At 39.7% G+C, this 25,048-nt stretch overlaps 1 protein-coding gene across 1 annotated transcript; it reads right to left on the bottom strand.

The window, feature by feature from the left end:
* Nucleotides 1-763: 763 nt before the first annotated feature.
* On the bottom strand, nucleotides 764-24,360 carry LOC139130406 (leukotriene-B4 omega-hydroxylase 3-like). The gene is made up of 9 exons (XM_070696208.1): nucleotides 24,060-24,360; nucleotides 13,838-13,988; nucleotides 12,901-13,073; nucleotides 12,221-12,357; nucleotides 11,254-11,512; nucleotides 3,748-3,944; nucleotides 2,405-2,538; nucleotides 1,504-1,651; nucleotides 764-1,216 (listed from the first exon to the last, which is right to left on the bottom strand). The coding sequence occupies exons 1-9, from the start codon at nucleotides 24,264-24,266 to the stop codon at nucleotides 1,048-1,050; spliced, it is 1,575 nt and encodes a 524-aa protein (XP_070552309.1). The 5' UTR covers nucleotides 24,267-24,360; the 3' UTR covers nucleotides 764-1,047.
* Between the last annotated feature and the right edge of the window lie 688 nt (nucleotides 24,361-25,048).

Below are 25,048 nucleotides of genomic sequence, written 5' to 3' on the forward strand. Positions count from 1 at the left end.
ATTGGCAGACCAGGAGATCCAGAACGAGGTGGACACATTCATGTTTGAAGGTCACAGCACGATATCGGGTACACCATGGTGTCTGTAACAATCTAGCGAAGAACCCAGCACATCAACGGATATGCGAGATATATTTGAGGTAGAAAACTTCATTTTGGTATTAATGATACAAATTAATTTAAGCCATAAACTTGATTCTGCTTCATAGAATTTGATATCTCATTTGGACCTTGAGTACATATAGGAAAAAATACACTTTTGTTTTGCATATCTTATACACATTCTTGAATGGTAAGGGTTGAAAGACTGACTTAATTGAAATTGAAATGGCTGTTATTCAAAATGTAAGAACTTTTTGCCAAAAACTATCATTTTGTTATGTAGTATTTAAAGACTATAATTTGAAAAAAAAAATCACTAAATTTGTTAAGCCAGAGTGGATTTAATGTTTTTGAAATGTTGAAAATTAAAGAAAAGAAGCCAGGAAATAAAGTGACTTGTATAAAGTTACACTTTGTAACGCAACATACGACTGCTTGTAATGCTACGAGGTGAACCCGATCAACACTTGATCCTTGGTCAAGAAATTAATGAAAATTGATTGAAGCTTTGCAAAAAAGTGATTTTGAGCAATTGCGTGTCGTGTGCAAAACCACCTTAAATCTCATCGGAAAAAAGTACAACACCAATGAATAGATGATACAATTTCTTTCTGAAGAGTCCAGAGTCAGCATTCAGACTACAAAGTTAAACAGCGACGCAGTTTTTAAAGTTTTTTAAGTTAAAGAGATACGTTTATTTCAATATTTTGATTAGTCCGACAGGCATCAAGCTTTGTATGTATCGTCAAATATTTGATGATGTCATTATCGTAGGCAGTACATGCCGTGTTGTCTGACTTTTATGTCGCCGGAAATAATAGATTCAATCGTTAATTAATCTCATGAATTTACGAATATGGAGTTAACAACGGTATGACCCGGCCTGAGGGTCCTTTACAACGGCAGTTGCGTGGTGTAACGCGAAAATTGCTAGCCGATTCCGATGCTACTTGCACGGTCTGACGCGGAGACGGATTCCGGTGCGAGACTTCAGTACCAGCAACATGGTTCTATTCGGTGGAGGACATTCGTCAACGTTGAACTCAAAGCTGTGGAGCAGATTGGCGAGTGTGACCTTGATTTCGTTCATGGCAAAGTTCTGTCCGATGCAGTTCCTGAAATCAATGACATATGTAAAGGTCGACGAAACGTGACTTATAAAATAAGAAAGGTTTTCTTTCTCACGGTAAGTGCAAGAAGTTAACGACTCTTGACCACAACTATGTGAAACTGTTACCCACAATATCCAATTGCTGTTGTTCCCTGCAATATTCCATTGGCTGCACCGTGCTGTCTAACGAATTATTTCAGCCTTCTTTCAGTTGTAGCACTCCCTAGACCTAGGTGGAGTTGGTTTTGGAACCAGACTGATCGTTTACAAACATTCCATATCAAAAATTACCTCGGTCCGGCAGCGAATGGCACGTAGGCATACGGCGATCTGTCTTTGCTGTTCTCTGGCGTGAATCTCTCCGGATCAAAGACGCTGGGTCTGTCCCAAATGAGTTGATTACGGTGGAGGCTGCCGATATTGACGCTGGCTCTGTATCCTGTCAGATATGAATGCTGATAATGAAACAACGACTTATCGGCAAAATGCTTAAAGGTAAAACGCGCCTCGGGGACAGATAGTTATTTTCTGATCTTCCATATATCAAAACTTTCACCGTCTTGATTTTTCGAAAATCCAAAATTAGATTTTTTCCCAATAGAGTTCTCACAGGAATGGCGGTCATATTGAATTTCATATATCGCAAAATGTTGGGTAATTGTTCTGCTAGTTCCAAACTATGCACGGTGATTTGGTAAGAGAATGTTTGAAAGTTCCACTCAGGAAAGTGTGAGCAAAAGTTTAAGCCTTTCACTTTCGAGTCGCATACTACCATAAATAGCTTGAAAACACAATACAGAAGCTTTGAACCTGGAAATATGGTTTAGCTGGCGAAATTAACAAAACACCAAGACAATATTTAATTGTTTACAGTGGGGGTTTTTCTATAACATGATAGTAGCAGTATTTACATCCCGGTAAATTGGCTAAAATCTAAAGAAAAAAATTCATTTTTAGTCAACCATATAATTATCGTGCCATAAAAAGACAAATCCGTCATCCGACTACGCGAACAAACTCAGGAAAAATAGTTGACATGGATGTGACGTTTAACTGTCCAAGACATTGCGCAGTTCGTTGTTCTTTATATGTCATTCGACGAAATGTTTGATAATTATCATCTATCGTATACGTAGATACATACTATCAATATATTCATATGTAACTTGATGAAAAGATCTCAACTCCTTACCCGCCGGTATGGTTCTGCCGTCTGGTAAATTCAAGGGTGACGTCAACTTCCTGCCTATGTAAGGAACAGGGGGATGCAGGCGCAGACTTTCTTTGATGCAGTATGTTAAGTAGTTAAGTCTTGCGAGATCTTCCCTGGAAGCGAGAATTTGGTTGATAAAATGACTCGGTTTTGTAAAAGTGGCATTGGTATCCCTCACATGTTATTATTTGAATTGCAAGTTTTAAATGGCCGTGAATGTGATAATTATTTTTCTTGATAATGTCAAAATAAAGGTTTCCAGATCATTTTCCACGGATACTCACATCAGCACAAATCCTGATCGACTTTTAATTATGCTTTGCCACGTACAGTCAGCCGTATAATTTAAGGTAGTATGCACCTTGAAAGTGAAACACTTAAACTTTCGCTCAATCTTTCCTCAAGGAATCTTTCAGCCATTGACTTTCAAAATCAAGAATAAAAGTAGGGGGTCACCATTTAAGTTTTTGTACTAGAGAAAGAAATTACCCAAGATTTACCGATATTTGAAATTCAAAACGGCCGCCATTCACGTGTTAACTCTATGCAGAAAAATAAAAAAAATGATTTTCAAATAAACTAAGAGGGTGAAATTAAAGTTTTTCTTACTCAAAGCGCTTCAAAATGAACCCCCACAAGTGGTAGATCAGAAAAGAAAACGTTTGAGAGTCCAAATATCTGTCCTCGAATCGCATTCTACCTTAATGTATACCAAAATGGAATCGTACTGCATTATCTCCCAGTATGAGTCAAAGATAACGAAACTTTAAAACGTGGAGACGATGATTGTAAACTTAGAACAATTAGATTTAGGTAGAATGCGCTACGGGGATAGATATTCGGACTCTCAAACGTTTACAATTCTTTTCTGATCTACCACTTGTTGGGGTTCACTATAAGCTTACAGCTCTTGGTGGAATAAAACTTTTCACCGGCTTAGTTTTTCGAAATTCGAAAATTTTATTTCCCTCCATAGAGATAACACAGGGATGGAGACCATTGTGAATTTTAAATATCGGTAAATCTTGGGTTATTTGTTTCTCGAGTACTAAAATTTGCGAGTTGACCCCCGATTTTTATTCTTGATTTTGAAATGGCTGAAAGATTTCTTGAGAAAACTTTGAGCAAAAGTTTAAGTCTTTCACTTTCGAGGCGCGAACTACCTTAAAGGCAAAATTTGTTTGTGAAAACCAATACTTCCCTAGTCATGTGTACGGCCTTCGCTCTGAGTAAAATCATGCATGGACATTGTAACGTGACGTGAACAAAATGCATGGGTACATTGATTGGCATTATATTATAAGATTCAAAGATAACAGTACCACTCTATCTCCTTGTTATCTTTGTTGGTCAAAAGTTCGTTGACTTCATCTCGGCATTTCCGTTGATGTTCTGGGTTCTTCGCTAAGTTATACAAACACCACGATATACCGCTGGCTGTCGTGTCGTGACCTTCAAACATGAATGTGTCAACCTCGTCCCGGATCTCCTGGTCTGTCAGTCCATTGCCGTCATCATCCTATGTTCAAACGTAATAGGTTAAGGAATGTCCGGATGGTAAAGGGCGCAGAGAGAAATTGGCCTGGAATTACATAGCGTTTCACGTACACACATTAAATATTACAGGTTCAAAAAATTAAGTGAGCCGGATAATATATTGATTTATCATACATGCTATGCCTGTATTGCCATTCTTCTATTGTTCAGACGGTACTGATATGACTCGATGAGCCCATATTTTAACTAGTGAAAATACGAATTATATTTTCACTGTAACCGAACTACTTACAGCGACGCGGACGCGTGACCTTCGCAGTATGCATGACCTTCGTTGGTATATGTACATATAAAACAGCTGAGCGTCATTATGATTATGGTCAAAATTATGTTGTTTGCAGTCACTTCATGGGCATTGCTACCAGGCGCCAAATGTAAAATAATTATTTTACACATTAGAAGAACATATTCATACGAAAAGGGTGTATTTGCATGCATTTATCAATAAAAATAAACTACTATAGCATAAGTATAAATAAATCAATACAGACATAAGTAAATACATATATGAGTGAAAAAACATACATATATGTGAACCAATTCACACAAGACATGAAGACAGACACATACATACATACGTGCATACGTACGTGCATACATACATACATACGTACGTGCATACATACATACATACATACATACATACATACATACATACATACATACATACATACATACATACATACATACATACATACATACATACATACATACATACATACATACATACATACATACATGCACTCACGCACGCACATACATACGTGCATACGTACGTGCATACGTACGTGCATACATACATACATACATACATACATACATACATACATACATACATACATACATACATACATACATACATATACACACATACAGGATCGAAAAGTTTACATGAGGGGAACGAAGTACGCATGCGTATATCCAGTCGCACACACACACACACACACACACACACACACACACACACACACACACACACTGCTACTCGGAAAAGTTTACATGAGGGGGAACGAAATACGCATGCGTATATCTACTCGCACACACACACACACTGCTCTGAAAAGTTTACATGAGGGGGAACGAAGTACGCATGCGTATATCCACTCGCACACACACACTTACACACTCACACACACACACACAACAACAAACACAAACACACACATTGTTACTCTCTCTGAGATACACACACTGACGCGACGATCTGCAGGCCCGGAAGTGCCACACCGGGGAGCTCACTCCTAACTCGGACTCTACGTACCTCGCGGCGTCGAAGGCTAGTGACGATGACAAAGATGTGCGACACTTTTTCTCTTTCTTGCCTTTGTGTCGTGAGTCGGGTTCGTACAGGGCTTTACACAGTGGTAAAGTGGTAGCCGGCCTGAGTAATACTACACTGCTTAGAGGCCCCGTAAGGGTTTCTGACTTAATGGTACCTGCCATGCCGGCGAAGTTCTGCTGGGGTTAACGGCCCAACCCAGGCCAATAAAACACTGGGAGTCGTGTATTACAGCTCTCTGCCATTCGGCTGATATTCTTTAATGGTTAAATACAGCATTCAACAGGAAACTACAGCAACAGCTTACTGGAACTAAAGCAACAGCTTTACTGCTAAACTCTCTGCTCTCTAAACTCTCTGCTTACTTTACTCAGGATCGTACGTAGCTCCACTCAGCAGGGAATGAATGTCTGGAATGCCAAGTATGCCCACTGGAACTAGACAGCAACGGAGTACGGAGAACTGGAATTTTCAAACTAATATTAAGAGCCACTGTGTATTTTCTAATAAACTCATTTTCACGCCTACGACATTTTAGTGCCTGATGTACAAGGCAGTGGTATTTTTTTACGAATTTTCATTAGTTCTACGCGTGAATTTTTTGATCGAAAAATTGATGCTTTGTAAAGTTTGGTCAAACATCAAATGTATTCACTTTTCCCCGGACGTTTTTTGATGAAAGTCATATGGTCAACCCGGTCAATGTAGTATCATTGGACTCTTAATGGTACGAAATGTGTCAAACTGTCATCCGACCCCTATAGACCCCTAGCGTTTTCACGTAATGGGGGCTTTCTTTCTGCCTACTTTTAGTGATTTTCTAAAATGTGGACGCCTTATGTAAGGGGAACACCATTTGATTTCTGGGGGGGGGTATGGAGGATTTTGAGAAAAAAAAATTGTCGCCAGGTGAGATAGAAGAAAAAAAAATTGATCCTGCCATGACCTGAGAAAAAAAAAATGTCATAACAGACAGAAGTGAAAAAAAAAATTGTCACAATGCACCAGAAATTAGCAAAATTTGGAAACCCTATTCTCATGTATTCTTTGCCGGCGCGCCGCCATAGGCGGCGCAAATGTTTTTACCACAAGCAATTCTTATGTTTTTCCCAGCACTTATGATATAAACATGCACTACGTAGGTCTACTTACACCTCAGTGCACTCAATGTTTTCCTTCCCTTTTCTGACCCAAGAAATCATATTTCAGGATTTCTGTTGCAATATCTCAATGGCATAGGCACTATCTAAAGGGGACCTTTTGACTTCTGTAAATTGTGAAAATTTTAAAACACAAGACAGGAGTCAATAAACTAGTGTTAAAATCAATATATTATTCTCTCAATATAAATATATTAGGAAGATGTACAAGTTGACAATGAAAAATTGAGGAACAACAAATGTAATGAAATACAAGGGAGAGGGTCACTAAAAAAAATGAAAACTTCAGGGGGCGTTACTCAAAATGTGGAGAGGAAGAAGGGGCGGGGTTACTCAATTTTTTTGGCGAAATAAATTGAAACACATCTCAGATTGCACCATTGCACACATCCATTTCTCAAAATTTTCAATGCCAGAGGGGGGCACCCCCTCTCGTGCTCTCCCCCTTGGGTCTTCTAACAGTTTTACTGGTAAAAGACAAATTTAAAATACCTATCGGATTGCACTACACTGCACCGTAGCGCACATCAATTTCTCAAAATTTTCACAGGATCTAGGACAAAACTGAACTGTTGTGAATTCATCCTTTATTATCACAGAAACATGTTTTTATTTACCTCAGTTCAATGACCATTTTGACAGTTAAACATATCATATTCATGCTTTTCATTAGAAGCTGGCAGCTGGAGAAATGACACAAGAAGGTCACAGATTTTCCGTTCCTGTATATTTATTTATCTTCAGTCTCTGGCAAACAGAACTGTTTTTCACAAATTGTATTGTCATTGTTTGGTTGTTGAATATTGTGACACAAACACTGATCATGCATAAAATGTAAAAAAATATTGCAGTGTTCAATGTCATTTTCAAACAGAATAACCTGAAATTCCTCTCAGATTGCACCATTAAACACATCAATTTCCCAAAATTTCCAATACGAGAGGGGGAAACCCCCTCTCGTGCTCTCCCCCTTGGGGTGTTCTAACAGTTTCACTTAGTAAAAAAAAAATTAAAAAACACCTCTCAGATCGCACCAGACTGCACCATTGCACACATCAATATCTTAAACTTTCCATGCAAGATAGGGGAAAGCCCCTGTGACACTTTCCCCCTAAGCCTCTCACGTGTTCTCCTCCTGTACTTCCAAATTCTGCTATATATCCTAGTGAAAACCCTGTCATAATACCCATCGAAATTAAACAATATACTGTATGGTTAGATACTGTGTGAGCTTTTATATCTTTATTTTATTGTGACTTGCAATTCATTTTGATGGGTTCACCTTTTTTGAACCATCATGAGATAACTGATGATAATCTACCAGAGTACATCCGGATTTCAAAGTGCTTTACTGTTGCTGTATTTTGTAAACTTTACAAATACATGTATTTGTATTTAACTTTTCTAAGTGGGGGATCAGTCAAAATTTCAGAGTTAGAGAGGGGAGTTACTCAAATTCTTCATGGTTGACGGGGGGGGGGGGGTGTGTCACTTGAAATTTCTGAGTTTCAGGCCGTAAATAATGACGGCTCCCTTATATACAATGCATCACAAACTTGATGACAAAGAAAAAAAAATTTGCATTGCTACTCCATTTGGAAAAAAAAAAATCGATGCAGCTCTGACAGTAGAAAAAAAAATTGCTGTCACTGTGACAGGAAGAAAAAATTTGCTCCCATACCCATTTCCTCCATATCCCCCCCCCCAAATCAAATGGTTCTCTCCTAAACATAGCCAGGCCGTCAGGCCTGCAGTTGAGGACCGGGGCAGCAGGTCACCTCGACCCCTGTCCGTTTCGACCCAAGTAATTCACACCCTCTTGTCGTTGTTTGTGGTCAAATCAATCCCGGTGCCTTAGTCACTTCGACCTCAGTCAGTTTTCATGTTACATGTACCTGACAACGTTTTACTGAGTACATTATGCAACTTGTTTCTGTGAGAAAAACTGCTGGCTTCATCCACGGGGTAGCTGTGATATCGCAGCGGTACTTGTGGCGTGTCGAACACGCTCGGGTCATTGGTTTGGGGTCATCGCCACAGTCCCTGTGGCGATGACCCAATGACTCGATCGCGTTCGCCACGAGTACCGCTGCGATATCACAGCTATCCACGGGGCTGTGAACACTCTGATACTTGTGGGAGGCCTGGGGTACCCCGGCCCCATTGTCATTTACTGACTGGGGAACGTGTCTCACTGAAGTACGGATGGATAAAGCATGTCATTTACTGATTTTTGGAAATAAAGCATTCGTCATTATCGCAATTGCTTGCCATATGCGGCAAGATTGGATGAGCGAGGCCGGTCCGCTCGCCTTGGTGTCTTGACGCCAAATGAGCCTATTTCCGGTTTAGGCGTTGGGCTTACAGCAATGCATTATAGGATATCTTCCAGGGCGGCGTGGATCAGTGTGTGTGTGTGTGTGTGTGTGTGTGTGTGTGTGTGTGCGAGTAGATATACGCATGCGTATTTCGTTCCCCCTCATGTAAACTTTCAGAGCAGTGTGTGTGTGTGTGTGTGTGGCGAGTAGATATACGCATGCGTATTTCGTTCCCCCTCATGTAAACTTTTCCGAGTAGCAGTGTGTGTGTGTGCGAGTGGATATACGCATGCGTACTTCGTTCCCCTCATGTAAACTTTTCGATCCTGTATGTGTGTATATGTATGTATGTATATATGTATGTATGTATGTATATGTATGTATGTATGTATGTATGTATGTATGTATGTATGTATGTATGTATGTATGTATGTATATGAGTGTGTGGGTTTGTGTGTATGTGCGTGCGTGCGTGCATGAGTGCATATGGGCTATGTATGTATGTATGTATGTATGTATGTATGTATGTATGTGCGTGCGTGCGTGCATGAGTGCATATGGGCTTGTGTATGTATGTATGTATGTATGTATGTATGTATGTATGTATGTATGTATGTATGTATGTATGTGGTGGGTGCGTGAGTGCATGTATGTATGTATGTATGAATGTATGTATGTATGCATGCATGTATGTATGTATGTATGTATGTATGTATGTATGTATGTATGTATGTATGTATGTATGTATGTATGCACGTACGTATGTATGTATGTATGTATGCACGTACGTATGCACGTATGTATGTATATGTCTGTCTTCATAGGTCTTGTGTGAATTGGTTCACATATATGTATGTTTTTTCACTCATATATGTATTTACTTATGTCTTTATTGATTTATTTATACTTATGCTATAGTAGTTTTTTATTGAAAATGCATGCAAATACACCCTTTTCGTATGAATATGTTCTTCTAATGTGTAAAATAATTATTTTACATTTGGCGCCTGGTACATTGCACTTAGGCACAAGTACAGTTGTACCAAAAACATACAAACAAACGTATTGAACATTTGTATAATTTGCCGAAACCTGTCAATTCACGGCCGGTCCCGTGGCGGTGCACGGTGCAGTGTTTTCGTGTCGTCTACGCTGCTGAAGATTACACCATGGATGTATCATTACACGTAAAGATATCGGTTGACAGAGCATCATGATAGAATCGCTTTACGACAAGTTTCCTGTTGATGAGCTTAAAGTATCTGGGCGGTGAATTACATCGTTTACAGTCGTAAATGAGCCACGAAAATCCAACCGCACTGAAAATACTCGCGACAGACAAGGTTGAAGGTGCACATGATATTTCCGATTTGTACATGTCAGTTCACAGGTCATGATCGTGTCTGGTGGCACCGATGCGGTGCGGGTTTCAGATACAATGTACCATCTAGGCAAAGTCAAACTTTCGCTTCGGTTGCTATTTAGGCAAGCCAGGAAGGAAAATATACGAGCAGGCGACGGAAATACCTTTGAAATGTACTTTTATTCATACAGCAACAAAATCACGAACGAGTTACGACACTACAGCTTACAGTGTACTCACTTCATGTTTTCACTAATCCGCTTACTGAGATGGTAAATTCGGCATATTTGACGTCAAACATGTATAATTCTTCGAGATAAACTGACTGGTACGGGTATTATATCCACTGTATGTGCATTCATAGATGTCGCAGAGCTGCTTGCTCTGTGCTCTCAGCTGTTCATACTCGATAAGAGTTTGAGCGCGCGAGTATTTTGACCCGATTTTGGCGGCCTCATAACTTTCACGCAGGGGTGAGTTAAGTATTAAAACACGAAAACACACCCATTTTATGAACTCCCGCCTATGTTTTACATCCACCGTCATTTTAAACTAAAACTAAATCTTCTTCAAATTGTGAAAACCTGTGTCGACATCGTAATATTTAAATTGTTTGCTTTAAAAGTGCTCCATAAACCCTCCTTGGCAGTGGAATGGCCCAATAGCGGAATAATATCAAGAAGTGATACGGTTGTCATCACTCCTTAGCAACCAACTTTTTATAAGTACAGCCGGGGGGAAGCAAGGTCGTTTTCAAGTTGATTTCGTCGCTAATTTCGGAGCGTCTGTAGGAAAACAGTCATAACCATAGCATGCATGTATGATAAAGGGGTTATTACACGAAGTTAGGGCGATACCGCGTCGTATTCTCGTGATGTGTCCGTATTTTGACTCGTTGCTGCGCAACTCGTCAAAATACGGACACATCACTCGAATACGACGCGGTATCGCCCAAACTTCGTGTAATAACCCCTAAATATTAATATATTAAACGATGAAAAACGCATGAGGCTTGCTTCAAAGTTCAGATTAGGAACCTATCGTCGCACGTACACCTGCCCTCAAATGTTTACGAACCAATCAGGTGATAGCTCTGCATAAAATCATTGCAAAAATCATTGCACAGTATAGATTTCAAAAACTGTATTTACCCTTGCTGTGAGTAAAATATCCAAGAAATCTACATATTTTCTCTCGCTGTTCTTTCCTTGTCTCTCTTCCCGCGACAGCGCCTCTTTCCTTTCACGCATCACCTTCCACGCATGCCCATGGACGACGTTCAAAGCTTTTCGCATTCTGTAACCGCTCGGTGACAGGTAGTAGATGAAGTCATTGTGGTAAAGAGGGAAGCGGCCCCGCCTCATGATCAGGTCTGCGATTTCATACACGGCCCGGATGTACGGGTGTTTACTGAAACAGTAAAATACATAGGGTGTCAATAACTTTACGTGTTCATTGCCCGATAAAGAAATCAGTTATTTTTTTTTCAGCAAAATGTGCTTAAAATCTCGTCATGGTGTCATAAAAAGGCAACAGGCTTTGCGATTTGACTTGGCGCCACATTTTTGCGACATTTTCGAGAAGTCATCTCAAAGTAACTAAAACCTTCATCGATCGTAAAGGGAAACTGTCATCGGAACTGCGCCTGTGCGAGTTTCTTGTTTACAAACATTGTATTTCGTGCACGATATCTAGATGCACCTCATCATCATAGCTGTAACAATATTATACGATGTAGATTATGACAGACATGTTTTAACTTTCATCAACCACCATCGTACCTTGGATACAGTGTTTACATTGGTCGTATGGGTCCCATACGACCTTTGAGCGCAGTTCCGACCACTGTATGCCTTTAAGAAGTCATCTTCGAACATTGTACAAAAGCAGAACATAATCTTTGAAATGCCTCTCCGCCAATAGTAAGGAAATTAAACATACACCAACCGTACAACATTTAGAATTATTGCAGTGAAATACAGATATGATTTAGTTTTTGACATTTGACTCGAATATTAAGTTCTGGTGAGATAGATCGTGGTTGAGCCCGTGAGGTGAACGTGTGTCCCCTCGTTACCATATTAAACCAAGTTCAAAGAAGATAATATTATTACATACGCCTGGGTCTGACACCGACTGTCCTGACTAAAGACACACTTCATCAGACTGTCCAACGTCATCAGGCTGATGTGCTCAAACATTTCCAAAGTTGCCGTGCACGACTCTGACGATTTGCATAAGTTGGACCACTTTTCCTGGTCAAACAATGTAGTCCAAAGAAACACCATGTGAACAGAGAGCCATGTCAAGGGGTTTCTTTTGTCTCAGAAATTGGCATGCGTGCAAGAAAGCTGTGACATTGCGCCGTTCTGAATTCTGACACATATGTTGTGAGAGGGAACGAACAGTATAATATGTCAGAATTATATGTTGTGTTTTATTTAGAAGAGAAACAAGGCTTCTGTGTAAGACTAAGCAACAGCATATGTATTGAAAACATCACTTCGCAAAAAGTATATACAGAGAAAGAAAATAATGTTGCAGTATTGCATGGCTATGAAGTTGCACTTGGCCTAGACCTTTATATAGGCAGATTAGTCCGGATGGGCGACATTCCATGTTTGTCATCCAATATCATATATTTTGAATTGGCAGATCGTTTATATCTTTCCTCTTCTTCCCTTATCTGTTTGTGAATTTTTATTGGAGAAATCAGTGCGATTTTATCAAAAGTATGCCTTTAACTCAGATCTGTATACGTTTACCACCTTATTAAAATGCTAAGGTGAATTCTTTACCACTAAAGTGAGTGCACAGTCGTTGAATATTTTCACGTAGGGTTTCAGAATATCAAAATGAAATCCCGGCGTCAGTAGACGTCTGTTACGCTGCCACTTCTTTGCCTTGCTGAGAAGTAAGCCATCTCCCAGCCATGGCCGAAGAAACCCGTAGAACAACTCATCCTTGGGTTCTGAAACCAGATCGAATAAAAAAACCCAACCAATCATTAAAAGTAACTGCAGAAATAGTAAATATGTTTAGAAATGTCGATCTTCATCATGGTCGCGACGAGTAAACATATGACTTACCTTTTGGTTTGAAGCTGATAATACAATTTCACTCCAAGATCAATCATTTCGATTTATGCTAAGCTGTCAAAACTCCACAGTCCAATATGTCATCGCCCGAATAAATCAGTTTTTGAACGCGCCTTACAGTCCTCTTTGCATAATTGTGTCTTGAGAGGCGGTTTGTAGTCTAGTGGTACGCCACTAGTGGTAAAATAGGCCTGTACATAATCAACAATTTTGGGACGCAGGAAGCGCTTTAGAGGGTTTGCTACTGTTTGTTTCTCTTATGCATCAATTGGGAAGTTCAATGTAGGGTGTGATTGACGCGACGGTTACTGCGCAAGTGATTTGGAGAAGTTTATGCGCAGTGTTAATCACCTGTACCCACCTCTCTTTAATGCAGCATGATGCCTTAATCGCTTGATTGACCTCCAATGCTCACCTGGGAAAATTATTGATTCCGAATTTACGAGAACGCACTGAGGTGTGTTACTTATGTTTGTCTGGTCTGGCTGTATACAGATACATGTTGGCGACCGAAGATAATACACTGTACCGAACCATTCTTTCTAATGCACAAAATGTTTCATCATTGAAAGTTTGACCGTATATCATATATTGGATCCATTATTGGGTATTAAAACTCTTAAGAATTGGTACTTACCGGTGGTTTTTAGAAGTGCTTGCACGGCTGACGGGTGGAAGAGCATGACATTTTCGATGAAAGGTCCGGTCCAAGATACACGTGCTGGGCTGTATGGTGCGTTGAATTCACCCTCCAATATTTGGAACGAATTTTCATCATTTGATCCATACTAAGAATTCATAATAGAATAAAATACGACTGATAACGTAAGATATATATATATATATATATATATATATATATATATATATATATATATATATATATATATATATATATATATCTGACAAATCTACTCTGTTAAACAAACGCTCTGAGTTGGTTTCAAAATGTCGCCACCAAAACAAATATTATTTATCAAATTTTAACACCACCTTCAGATAAAATGGTACGTCCCGAACGTGTAAATGAGAGTGAAGAGCTAAGAATCCTTTCACTTCTTCTGTCTGAAGATTGCAGGATGCACGAAACTTAAAGGTCTGGTGAAATGCCCATGTTGCAAAATCACAGAAATACAGTTGATGGTCTATAAAACAGTCACATTCATTTCTTTTTTCGTTAGCGCGCGTGATTATGAAATATGGCAAAAGAAAAATGCGATGTGGGCGTGTCCGCCGAGCCTCTCCAGTCGACTTTTTTCGGCTTTCCGAAGTTTGCCCGACGCCGTATCTCATAACGGGAAGTAAGGTATTTCACACCTCCGTAATCTCCCCACGGGGGGTAACTTCTAGGTTTTCCGCTTACATGATCCGGACAGTGTCCTCCTTTAATTTCACTATGGGGAGACGTTGTTATTTTAGTGGCTGTGACAGGGGCAAGAACGTAACGGCTCAACTGTAAACTTTTTCGAGTTCCCGTCAAATGCTGAGTGTTTGAACCAATGTGCTTGTCTATTCTGGTTCGTACGATCGGCCACGGTCCCTCAGCCTGCCTCGCTACACGCTACAAAATTGGGACCGCGATGCAAATCAACTGCATGAACACCAACACTGAACGTTGTGACTGCCATTAAAACGAAAAACAACACGGAACGTAGAGATCGCGATATAAATACCCGGTACAAATCATGGAGCACAGTCCCTCTGCAGCTCTGGACTGTGCGCATGGAGGCCATTAAAATGAAGAACAATAGGTAATACCGGACCGCAATGCAAATCGACCGCAACATGGATTAAAATGCACAACACGGAACCGCCAGACCGCAATGCAAATCAACTGCAACATCGAACCTTGTGGCCTTGATTAAAATTCGTATGTCTGCTATGTAGGCCTATAGCAAAAGTTTCAATTCTCGTGAGCGGGGCGTTCCTATGCCTGCAGTACAGTAGACAAAGTGACGTCAAATTTGTCGCGACGGCTCGATTGCGTGCGTCGAAGTTTCAATTCTCGCGAGAGCCATTTAAGCATGCTGTGGCCTAGATTGGCTGGTCCCCGCCTCAGTGACAAGCACAAAGAGGCAGGTAACGGGAAACCGCCATGTATCGAATTACGAAATCTGATTGGTTGAATCATGGGGCACTGTCATTGGCTGTTCAATTTTACTTTGAAGTAAAGCTAAAATTATCACAGCGAACGTGGCTAGAATTTAATCGAGGATTTAATTAACATTCTTACAAGTTTTGAAATATTGGCAGGTACCAGACTAGACTAAAAAGCAACGCGATAAAAAATGATGCACTATGTGCGGGCATGCGCAATCAACAACTTCCGGGAGAACCAAAAACTGTCTCATTTCAAAATGGCGGTTTGCCGGTATCTGCGTCTTACTTCGTGCTGCGTCTAGCTAGTCACGTGAGACGCAGTGATCAGCGAATGGACTAGACTACATAACGTCAAATCTCTCGCGAGACTTGGCTCGATTGCAAATACGTACGACGAAAGATTGTGAGGCAATACGGAAGTAGATACAGTTTTGTGAATCGCCGAGAGAGAAGCCAGATCAACAAAAGACTACAAACAGCCACGTTTTTTTCTTTAATTTGCCATATCTTTTGAACAAAAATCAGTTTCGCCACTGTGGCAAATAAGGATCTTTTTTTTTCGCCACTTCGGATTTCAATTCGCATTGACGAACGTGGTGAATAGGCAGCGCGAACAGTGTTTTTTTAGCGGATACCGGGCAGAGATAAGGCGGCGTGGGACCGCTATTCGATGTAAATGAACACAACTGTGACGTCACAGACGGCCAACCTTGACTCCCGCTGAGGGCGTGACCTGGTGTCGCAAAATGACCTGATGAAAGCCGCGCATAGAAATATCAAAAAAATTAACACTTGCGCGTACTTTTAGGTTGCAATTTTGTTGCGAGTGTAATAGTATTGCCCCCTGGAAGATATTCGGTCTCAAGAACGGACCATTTCACCAGACCTTTAAGTAACACATATCATTACTTTGTACGTGAAGTAATTTGTGTTATTATTTACTTATAACGCTCTGCTTTAGCATCGAGCACTGTAATTTCCCACGAGGACATCTGTACTCTTCGACATACATACATACATACATACATACATACATACATACATACATACATACATACATACATACATACATACATACATACAGACATACATACATACATACATACATACATACATACATACATACATACATACAGACAGACATACAGACATACATACATACAGACATACACACACACATACATACATACATACATACATACATACATACATACATATAATACATACATACATACATACATACATACATACATACATACATACATACACACACACACATACATACATACATACATACATACATACATACATACATACATACATACATACATACATACATACATACATACATACATACATACAGACAGACAGACAGACAGACAGACATACATACATACATACATACATACATACATACATACATACATACATACAGACAGACATACATACATACATACACATACATACATACATACATACATACATACATACATACATACATACATACATACATACATACATACATACATACATACATACATACATACATACATGCATATAGACAGACAGACTATAGACATCGGATAGGTACTACCCCGATAGGTTCCTTTGTAATATATATCATGGCAAATGGAAGCTAAAAACTAGCGGTTTGTTTGCAAGTAAGTGTGGACGAAAATACTACTAAATTAATATTGTCATTTAGTGACCTACTCGATTGCTACATGTATATCTCGTCTCCATTCGCAATAGGCGTACGCCGGACCACGGTTTCCAACAAAACATTCTGCTGTTTTCTGAAACGCATCCAAATATGCGAGGAAAACAGTGAAGTGCATCCGTAACCTTGAGACTGTACAAAGGACTCACCCCGTAGCGGAATTAGGTGAGCGGCCAGGACAGCTGAAAAATCGGTTTAATAGACCCACCGTACCCAAAGCTATGTCATACCTCATTTGAAAGCTTGTTTTGTCTACTTTTCGAAAATGCCTGCTGTACTGTCAAAATCTGGCAGCGTACCATGGTAACCGGCTTCAAACAAAGTACACCTAATAATTACGATTTATGGGCAGGGACCTATATAACGCCCTAAACACCGTCTAAAAGTTAAAAGTAATAACTGACTTGAGTCTATCTACATGTATACTGTGCCATTCTGCAGTAAGCTACAAGTCACGTGACTGTTTGCGACATTTTCCGCCGAAATAAGAAGATTTTAACTCTTCCGTATTTCAAAACAGTAACAGCGTTCGATAACCGTCATTGTCTGGATTCATTAGCCCTTACTATTACAATTTAAAAACAGTAATTTGCAAGTTTAACAGTTTGAAATTCAAATTCATCTCCTAAAACATAAAAGCACGCACAAAATTGAAAACAGCATGACTTGAATACACAAATAGTAAACAAAAGGATTGAAAATATTATTCAACATTGGCTTTGTCTTTCGGCCGTGCGTGCAATGGTGATAACCCCGGCTTACCAACCATTTAAGTAACTATATAGGTTGCATTCAGATATAAAGATACCGAACCAAAATATAAAATAAATAAATCAGCAAAATATGTAAATTAAATTAATTAAATGATATGCTAATTAAACCAAAATGGGCCGATTAAGCCCGAATGGGCTTGAGCTAGTATAAACTATTGCGCTGATTAGAAACACAAATTTATGTAGTTAAAAATAAATTCAGAGGTATTATGACAGAAATCTACATATTTTAATGGTAAATTATGCACAGTAATCACACATTGTGAAATATGAAGGTTCTTATTTTATATTAATCTTCACTTTGACCTCAAATTCATGTGTTAAAGTATTGCCACATGTTTCAACATTAGCCTGGCAGGTACACAAATCTGTGCAAGGTAGGTTATTTTGGTGGCATGCACACACAGCTATGCACCGGTTCCTGCCGTGGCATGAGCATATCAAGTCTTTGATGATCTCAGAAGCCGTTGGACCTTCAAAATAAACCGGGGACAATTTAGGTCAGTTCTCTGCCACCCATAATCAGTTGGTGTTCCTAAATCAGGCATGCTTACATGTGCGGATGTCCAAATTTTAGTTTGCCACATTGCTCTAAGTACGTGCTGTTTGAAGCTAGCTTCACACGGAGGCAACTTTGACAGTGAAGCCTCCCTTTTTGTCGCCAATTTCACTCGCAACTTGTTTAAATTGTCATGCGACATCTTTTCTTTTTGTTTTGGGTCGTACAGAATAGCTATTAAGGTGCGGGACGCTTTTACTGCAATCTCTACATCGCTTTCTTGTAGCGAAAGGAGGTTTTGAAAATCTTTGAAGCCATTTGATTTCATGGCATTAATAACAGACTTCTTCCCGATACCCAGAAAAGAGGATGTTGAGTCACAGCCTGTTAGTGAGTGCACTGCAGGCAGGATTTGAGAAAAGGTAACAGGCACAGTCTGACAAATCTCGTGAACAGGTACGAATCTATGTGTATTTCGAACAGAAGTGGTGACACCTTTTTCTATCCATAGTTCTTTGAGATGTTGGATTTCAGGAAAGTAATGTACTGCTAAAACTAAAACATCTGTATCGGGGGATTTGATTATGACACGCTCTACCATTTTACCAGTCTCGTTTACGAAAATAGTATTTACCGTATGTAGTAGCATACGTGTATCGGCTTCTTCCTGAGTGCTATACATATCGTGCATTTCATAAAACACCATTTGCTGTAACACATTTTGTTTCTTTCCCATCTGCAAAACCTCCAGCAAGTACAAGTTTCCATTCTGGATGGAGACTAAATTGCAATGGGGCATGGTTAACTAAGTAGCCACACAGGAATTTGGTGAGAGATTGTTTATTTTCAGGAACAGCAAGAAACTTATTCCAAGGGGGAATTGAACGTCCACCAATTACATTGTACTGCCTGGCACCCTCAACACCACAAGTCCTGCGTGCTCTCTCCCCACTTTTGACTGAGTCCTGAACATCGTATCTATCAAAGACATCAACAACTGTTATAGCCCTATCAAAACATGTGATTAACTGCCTCAAATAGGCAGCGCCAAGGTCGTCAAATGTTTCCAAATTATTACCTTTAATCATTTGAATAATAGCCATTGCATCGCGAATGTATATAGTTGAACATTTTCTATAGTTGGAAGCGTTTCTTGACTTATAACAGTCTCTTCGAGCTTCTGACCAAGTTCCGCTTTTGTACATTTTCTCATTGTACCATCTTCGTGGAAAAGAGAGACTGGAACTGGTCCAATAGGATGACTTAGGATATTATCCAGAGTAACATCATCCCGACAATTCGCAATTGTTAGAGCACGGCGAAAGACTAGTTCAGAACTGATGTTCGCATTCTTTATATGCCCTTGCTGCTTGATTTTTGTTTTCTTTGACATGTCACTAAATGTTTTAAGTTGTGACCGACTTATTGGAGCATAAAAACTACCATTTTCATTTTCAGAGAATGCAGAATTGATAAATACCTCCATCCTGCGGTTACCCATTTCAGTAGCATTGAGCAGGGATTTTTTTACATCCTCAGAGGCATGCATACCCGTGGATATATTAATCAGAATATCTGAGCATGCATCATCACTAATCTCAAAAGGATTTGTCATGTTATCCTTCAAGTGATTGACCAACGTTTGAACGTGATCTTCATCTTGTTTCATAGCAGCTGGTTGTGTCTGCCTATGTTCATTGTTCTCTACAATTGTCATTCCAGCCCTGTATTTCATTGCTATCGAATATCTTGCCGTAATATGGCGAGTTAAGGACCATCTCATCAAGGCTGATTTCTTGCGTGTCAAACCCACAATTCCCCTTCACTTTTGAATCTCTTATAACTGTTTTTTCGGTTCCCATGTCACTCCAAATACCATTAAATCGGCCAGCAATTTCTCTAACACTAAATTGCCCGTCTTCAAATGCTGACTGAATAGTCTTTGGTATTTCAAGCATTTCTAAAATGTATGCTGGCATCCAACGCGAATAATTTGTCCTATTTGTACAGAAGAAATAAGGTAACATTGCTGCCACTGTGTGCAAATGTAAAACCCAATTACCTTCTCGTTCTGCTCTTATGTTTAAGAGCATGATGTGTGCGGCATCGAGAAACATATCCCAGTATTTGAAAGTTGGAGAATGTACTCCGCCAAATTCTTTAAATTTAATTAGAAGTGGCACAATATACTTCAGTACTGAAGCATCGAGTGTTTTGACTGCAGTAAGACTGTCATTTTGATCACCTTCAGTCAATGTTACTTGTACACAAGCCAACTGTTGCCAAACTTCGTTTGGGATAGTTTGCAGATACCGTTCACGCTCACACCACTCAAAAAGGCAGAGAAAAAAATCTGGTTTAGTGCCTCATATGCAAGAGACAACCCTCTAACCGCCCGCTTGAACTGTTTCCCGGCAAGCATGAGATTTACAGTTGAACCAGCATAAACGCCAGAGTCCACTAAAAGATCGCCAAGACCACCATCTCCCCACAGTCGCCCAATTGCTGCAATGAAACTGCAGAGGGCGTGGAACCCACCTAAACGTACATAGTGCATCTTAAAATATCTGGTTTGCTCCACTTAACCTGTTGAGCTATAGCATATAGCTGCTGATCCATAGTTTGAATGGACACACTTTGTCCGAGTGTAAGCACATTTGTCTGCACTTTATCATAGTAGTATAAACAGTTGCCATATCTGCAGGTTTTGAATCGATTACAGGAGCGTAAGCAACTGCTGTAAAGCTTTCTTTTTTCTCACTGATCATAGCATTAAAGCCAGTCCAAAATGGCACAACTTGGTTATCATTAAAATCAAGTTCAACGGGGAGAGGTAACACATTTCTGGGAATAAATCTTAATAGAAGCCAGGAAAGGTCACGTACCGAAACGGGTGTATTTACTGTGCATAAAGCGATTTTCTTGACCGGGTCCGTATACCGTGGAGGTTCAGGACGAGTGTTTGGTTTTCTGAATGTTTCGCATTGCATAAGATTTGTTATGTCATCTGACATATGTAGGGATTTGTACTGGCCTCGACTGATGGGAGTAGATACTTTATTTTGGGGTACACATTGCTGTTGAAAAACAACACGGGCCATCGAGTGAAAGGTGTTCTTTCCATCAATAGTTTCTGCATTTATATCAATATTATCATCTCCTTCATGGACTAAATTTCCACCTGATTGAATGGGATTATTTCACTTGGAACGTAAACACCTTCTTTAATCCTGTTTATCTCTTGCTCAGCTGCACTTGTCATGAAACGTCGAAGTTCGTCATAACTAATTGAAAACCCATAGGCATGTAAAATATCAATTAATGCTTTAGATCCAAAATCATTGTGGAGTTGTACTGCAAGACCCACATGTTGAGGAGTGAGATTAATTCCATTTCCAAATAAAATACATTCAGCAATTGAGACGCACTTTCTATTGACATCACCCGATGTCTTGTAATCCGGGTTTGCTGACTCATATGCTTTTTTATCTATAAGCCAAAGTATCAAACGGTATAGATTTTTTGGTATGAGATTAATTGAAGTTTGTATACTGACACCATCAGGAGTGGGATACTCGTTTACATTTTGTATGTCAGATATTTCACCCCTCAAAATTGTTGCTGCATCGTACAAAATAGAAGTGGGATTTATTAGGCTTCCGTCCATGAATGAATGACTTCTTTCTTTGGATTTTTCATTTTTAAATCTCGTTTTAACTCATTCGCTGCTCTGATAGCATCCGCAAGTGTAATTTTGCTGCTAATACTATATTTGACATCCCTTGCCCCTGTTGGGACTGAATGGCAATTGCGTCACCATAATGTTTCGTTAGTCTATTTTGTAATTTGGAACTTGTGTAGTGGCCTGCATTCATTTCATTTGACAACAGCTCTTTAAACCTTTCTAAAAGGTTTGAAAGTAGCAGTGCCTTCCCTTTGATGAGAAGATCCTCGTTAATTTCGCCGATTAACATGTCAAAGGCAGTTTGGTAATGATCGGTCTCTGCATCCGTCGATGCAACAGATGCTTTGATGTTTCTCTTACCGATATATGTCGACAGACACCCAACATGATATACGACATCTTTTGCGATTAAATCTTCATGCTGAATTCTATGAAGCATTTTTAAATCGCCCCGACTTTCTGCAGCTCTTTTCAGATTTTCACCCCTTTCAAAAGTTTCTATTTTATGCAATTTTTTATCCTTTTTATGGTATACTTTTTGGCATACTATACATTTGGAAAAGTCAGTACTTTCAACTGTTGATCTGTTACATCTGCCTGATACCATATCTGGAGTGCAAATTTTATCAGAAAAGTTCCCTGAACCATGTGAGTCATGCTCACCTTCCCCGGCACACTTTTGAAAAGATAGATTTCTCTTGCTGACATACGAATTCAAACATTTTCTATGATATCTTATCTCCGCATTATCTGGAGGTTCACTAAAGTCTGGAAATTTTCTCGTAAGCGGATGAACACATCATCTCTCCTAACCTCAGCAGCATGGAAGAAACTAGTTATTCCCTTTGGTGTTGCTAAACTGAGACTCTCATTTTGACTTTGCTGGCAAATCACACACCGTGCAAAGTTAGTAGAGAATCTACGCCGTTTTGGAGCAAGTTTTAAGGGGCTCTCCCCTAAACTTTTGCTGGATGCCATGACTGTTGTCTATGATAAGCAATGTCAAATCGTCAAGTGAACTTTGGAGATTTTAGAGTGCATTCAGTTTCGATGCGCACAGAGCGTCACCTGAAAACGCCAAGCTGACAACTATCAACTGGACTCAACCTGAAATATTGCTCCTTTTATGCTCTGGTTTCCCGCGTAAAATACCCGCGAGAAAGAAGGGTCGATGCGTACAGCACAGGGGAAACTCGAAGTATCACCTGAAAAGCCAAGCTTGCAACTGGGCTCAACCTGAAAAATTGCTCTTTTTATACTCTGGTTTCCCGCGTAAAATAGCGAGAACAAAAGGTTCTTTGATACATTGTATTTATTTTTAGCGACAAATCTTGAAAGCGCGCAAAATAAAGGAGACTGTGTTTGCCTGAATTAGCCGGCTGTGTGATTCAGCTGTTCAGCACGCGCGCATCTTCAAAGCAAACGCGCACTAAATATTTGGGTGCATGAATGGTCACGTGACAGAAAGTTATGAGATGCGGTGTCGAGAAGTTAAATATAGAACTATAAAGATGTAATTACAACTGCAAGCTGTAGAATGGGTCAGTTTCAACATATTTAAAGACGATATCGCTCTCACGCACGCGTATTTAGAGTTTAATATAAATTTAACAGTTTTAAGGTCACGTGACATAGTAATTATGCAAACATTTTCATAATTAATACTCTGTTTTACAGTATGGATGATAATATAACACACAAAAGCGAATTGGTAACTCAAACCAAATCCATTCCATCAAGAATAGCAGACATGGTTAAAAACGTTGAATTTAATGCACTTTGTTTAAGGCCCGTTTCCATGGTAACGCTGCCAGATTTTGACAGTACAGCAGGCATTTTCGAAAAGTAGACAAAATAAGCTTTAAAATGAGGTATCGCATAGCTTTGGGTACGGCGGGTCCATTAAACTCGAAAACTAAGCCACTTTTCTTGAATTGGCCGCTCGCCTAAATGGGGACGTACACAAACACATCAAACAACGATTGAAGAGCGCTTGAATGACGCGGTGCCAACAGCACAACCAGGCGAGTGTTTACTCCTTGTCTCTCACTATTCCCAACACAGAGTATCAGGTACACTTACTGCCAAAATATGCCCGAAAAACCAGTGTCGCCTTGGCGATGGGAATTCTGCCAGATCTCTCTCGGTCCGCCATCTTTTCTGTAGCAGACGGACGAAGCCCAAGCACAGCTTGACGGCCAGCAACACGCAGACTGTGACAAAGGCTATCCTGACGTATGGAGGGAAAACGGATTTGTGCGGTTGTCGAGAGTCGCCAAATTCCCCCATCTCCGTCGATATGCGGTGTAAAATATTCCCGACTCAAACGTGCTGACTGTGCAGCATTTCTGTGGTACTCAAGCCAACAATAAAGGGAGCTTCCGGTTATTATAAAGGGGTTGGCCAGAGTAAATCAGGGACTATTATGTAACCTCCCACAATTGCTCCATGTAAAATGTGACCCTTCCCTTTCAAATTCGTAAAACATGACCCTTGGCTGCTCCAATTCTAAAAGCTCGAAATGCGTTTCGACCTTGACAGAAAAACTGTCCTAAGGTAGGATTCGTTTTTTACAGGAAGGGGGGATCGGTGGAAATCAGAGGGTTGACTTTTACGAAACCTATTTATTTTTTTTTTGGGGGGGTCAAATTTTACAACCAATGACTTGAGGGGGGTTCAAAGTTAGTATGGAATTTTACGAAGGTTTGTATGGAGTTATGGAAAAAAATGACTTTGGAATTTCACCGAAATGTTGCTTGATTCACCATACATAATCTATGAGTAGTCTATGAGGAAACTATGAATGATTTCTTTGAAATACAAAACTAGCTAAATCTGTGTATTTATAGACTCTTGATTATTGATATTAATGTACATGATTAGACTAGGGTGGTTACAAGAGGACGTTTGTGGAAGAAATTGGATTTTGGAATTTCACGGAAATGTTGATTCACTATACATGGTGGTCTATCAGGAAACTATGAATAATTTTTTTCCAATACAAAACTAGGTAAATATGTGTATTCATGTATTCTTGATTATTGATACTAATGTACTTGATTAGACTAGAG

Source organism: Ptychodera flava, chromosome 1 (genome assembly GCF_041260155.1).
Source record: "Ptychodera flava strain L36383 chromosome 1, AS_Pfla_20210202, whole genome shotgun sequence".
In the NCBI taxonomy this organism is placed as follows: domain Eukaryota; kingdom Metazoa; phylum Hemichordata; class Enteropneusta; family Ptychoderidae; genus Ptychodera; species Ptychodera flava.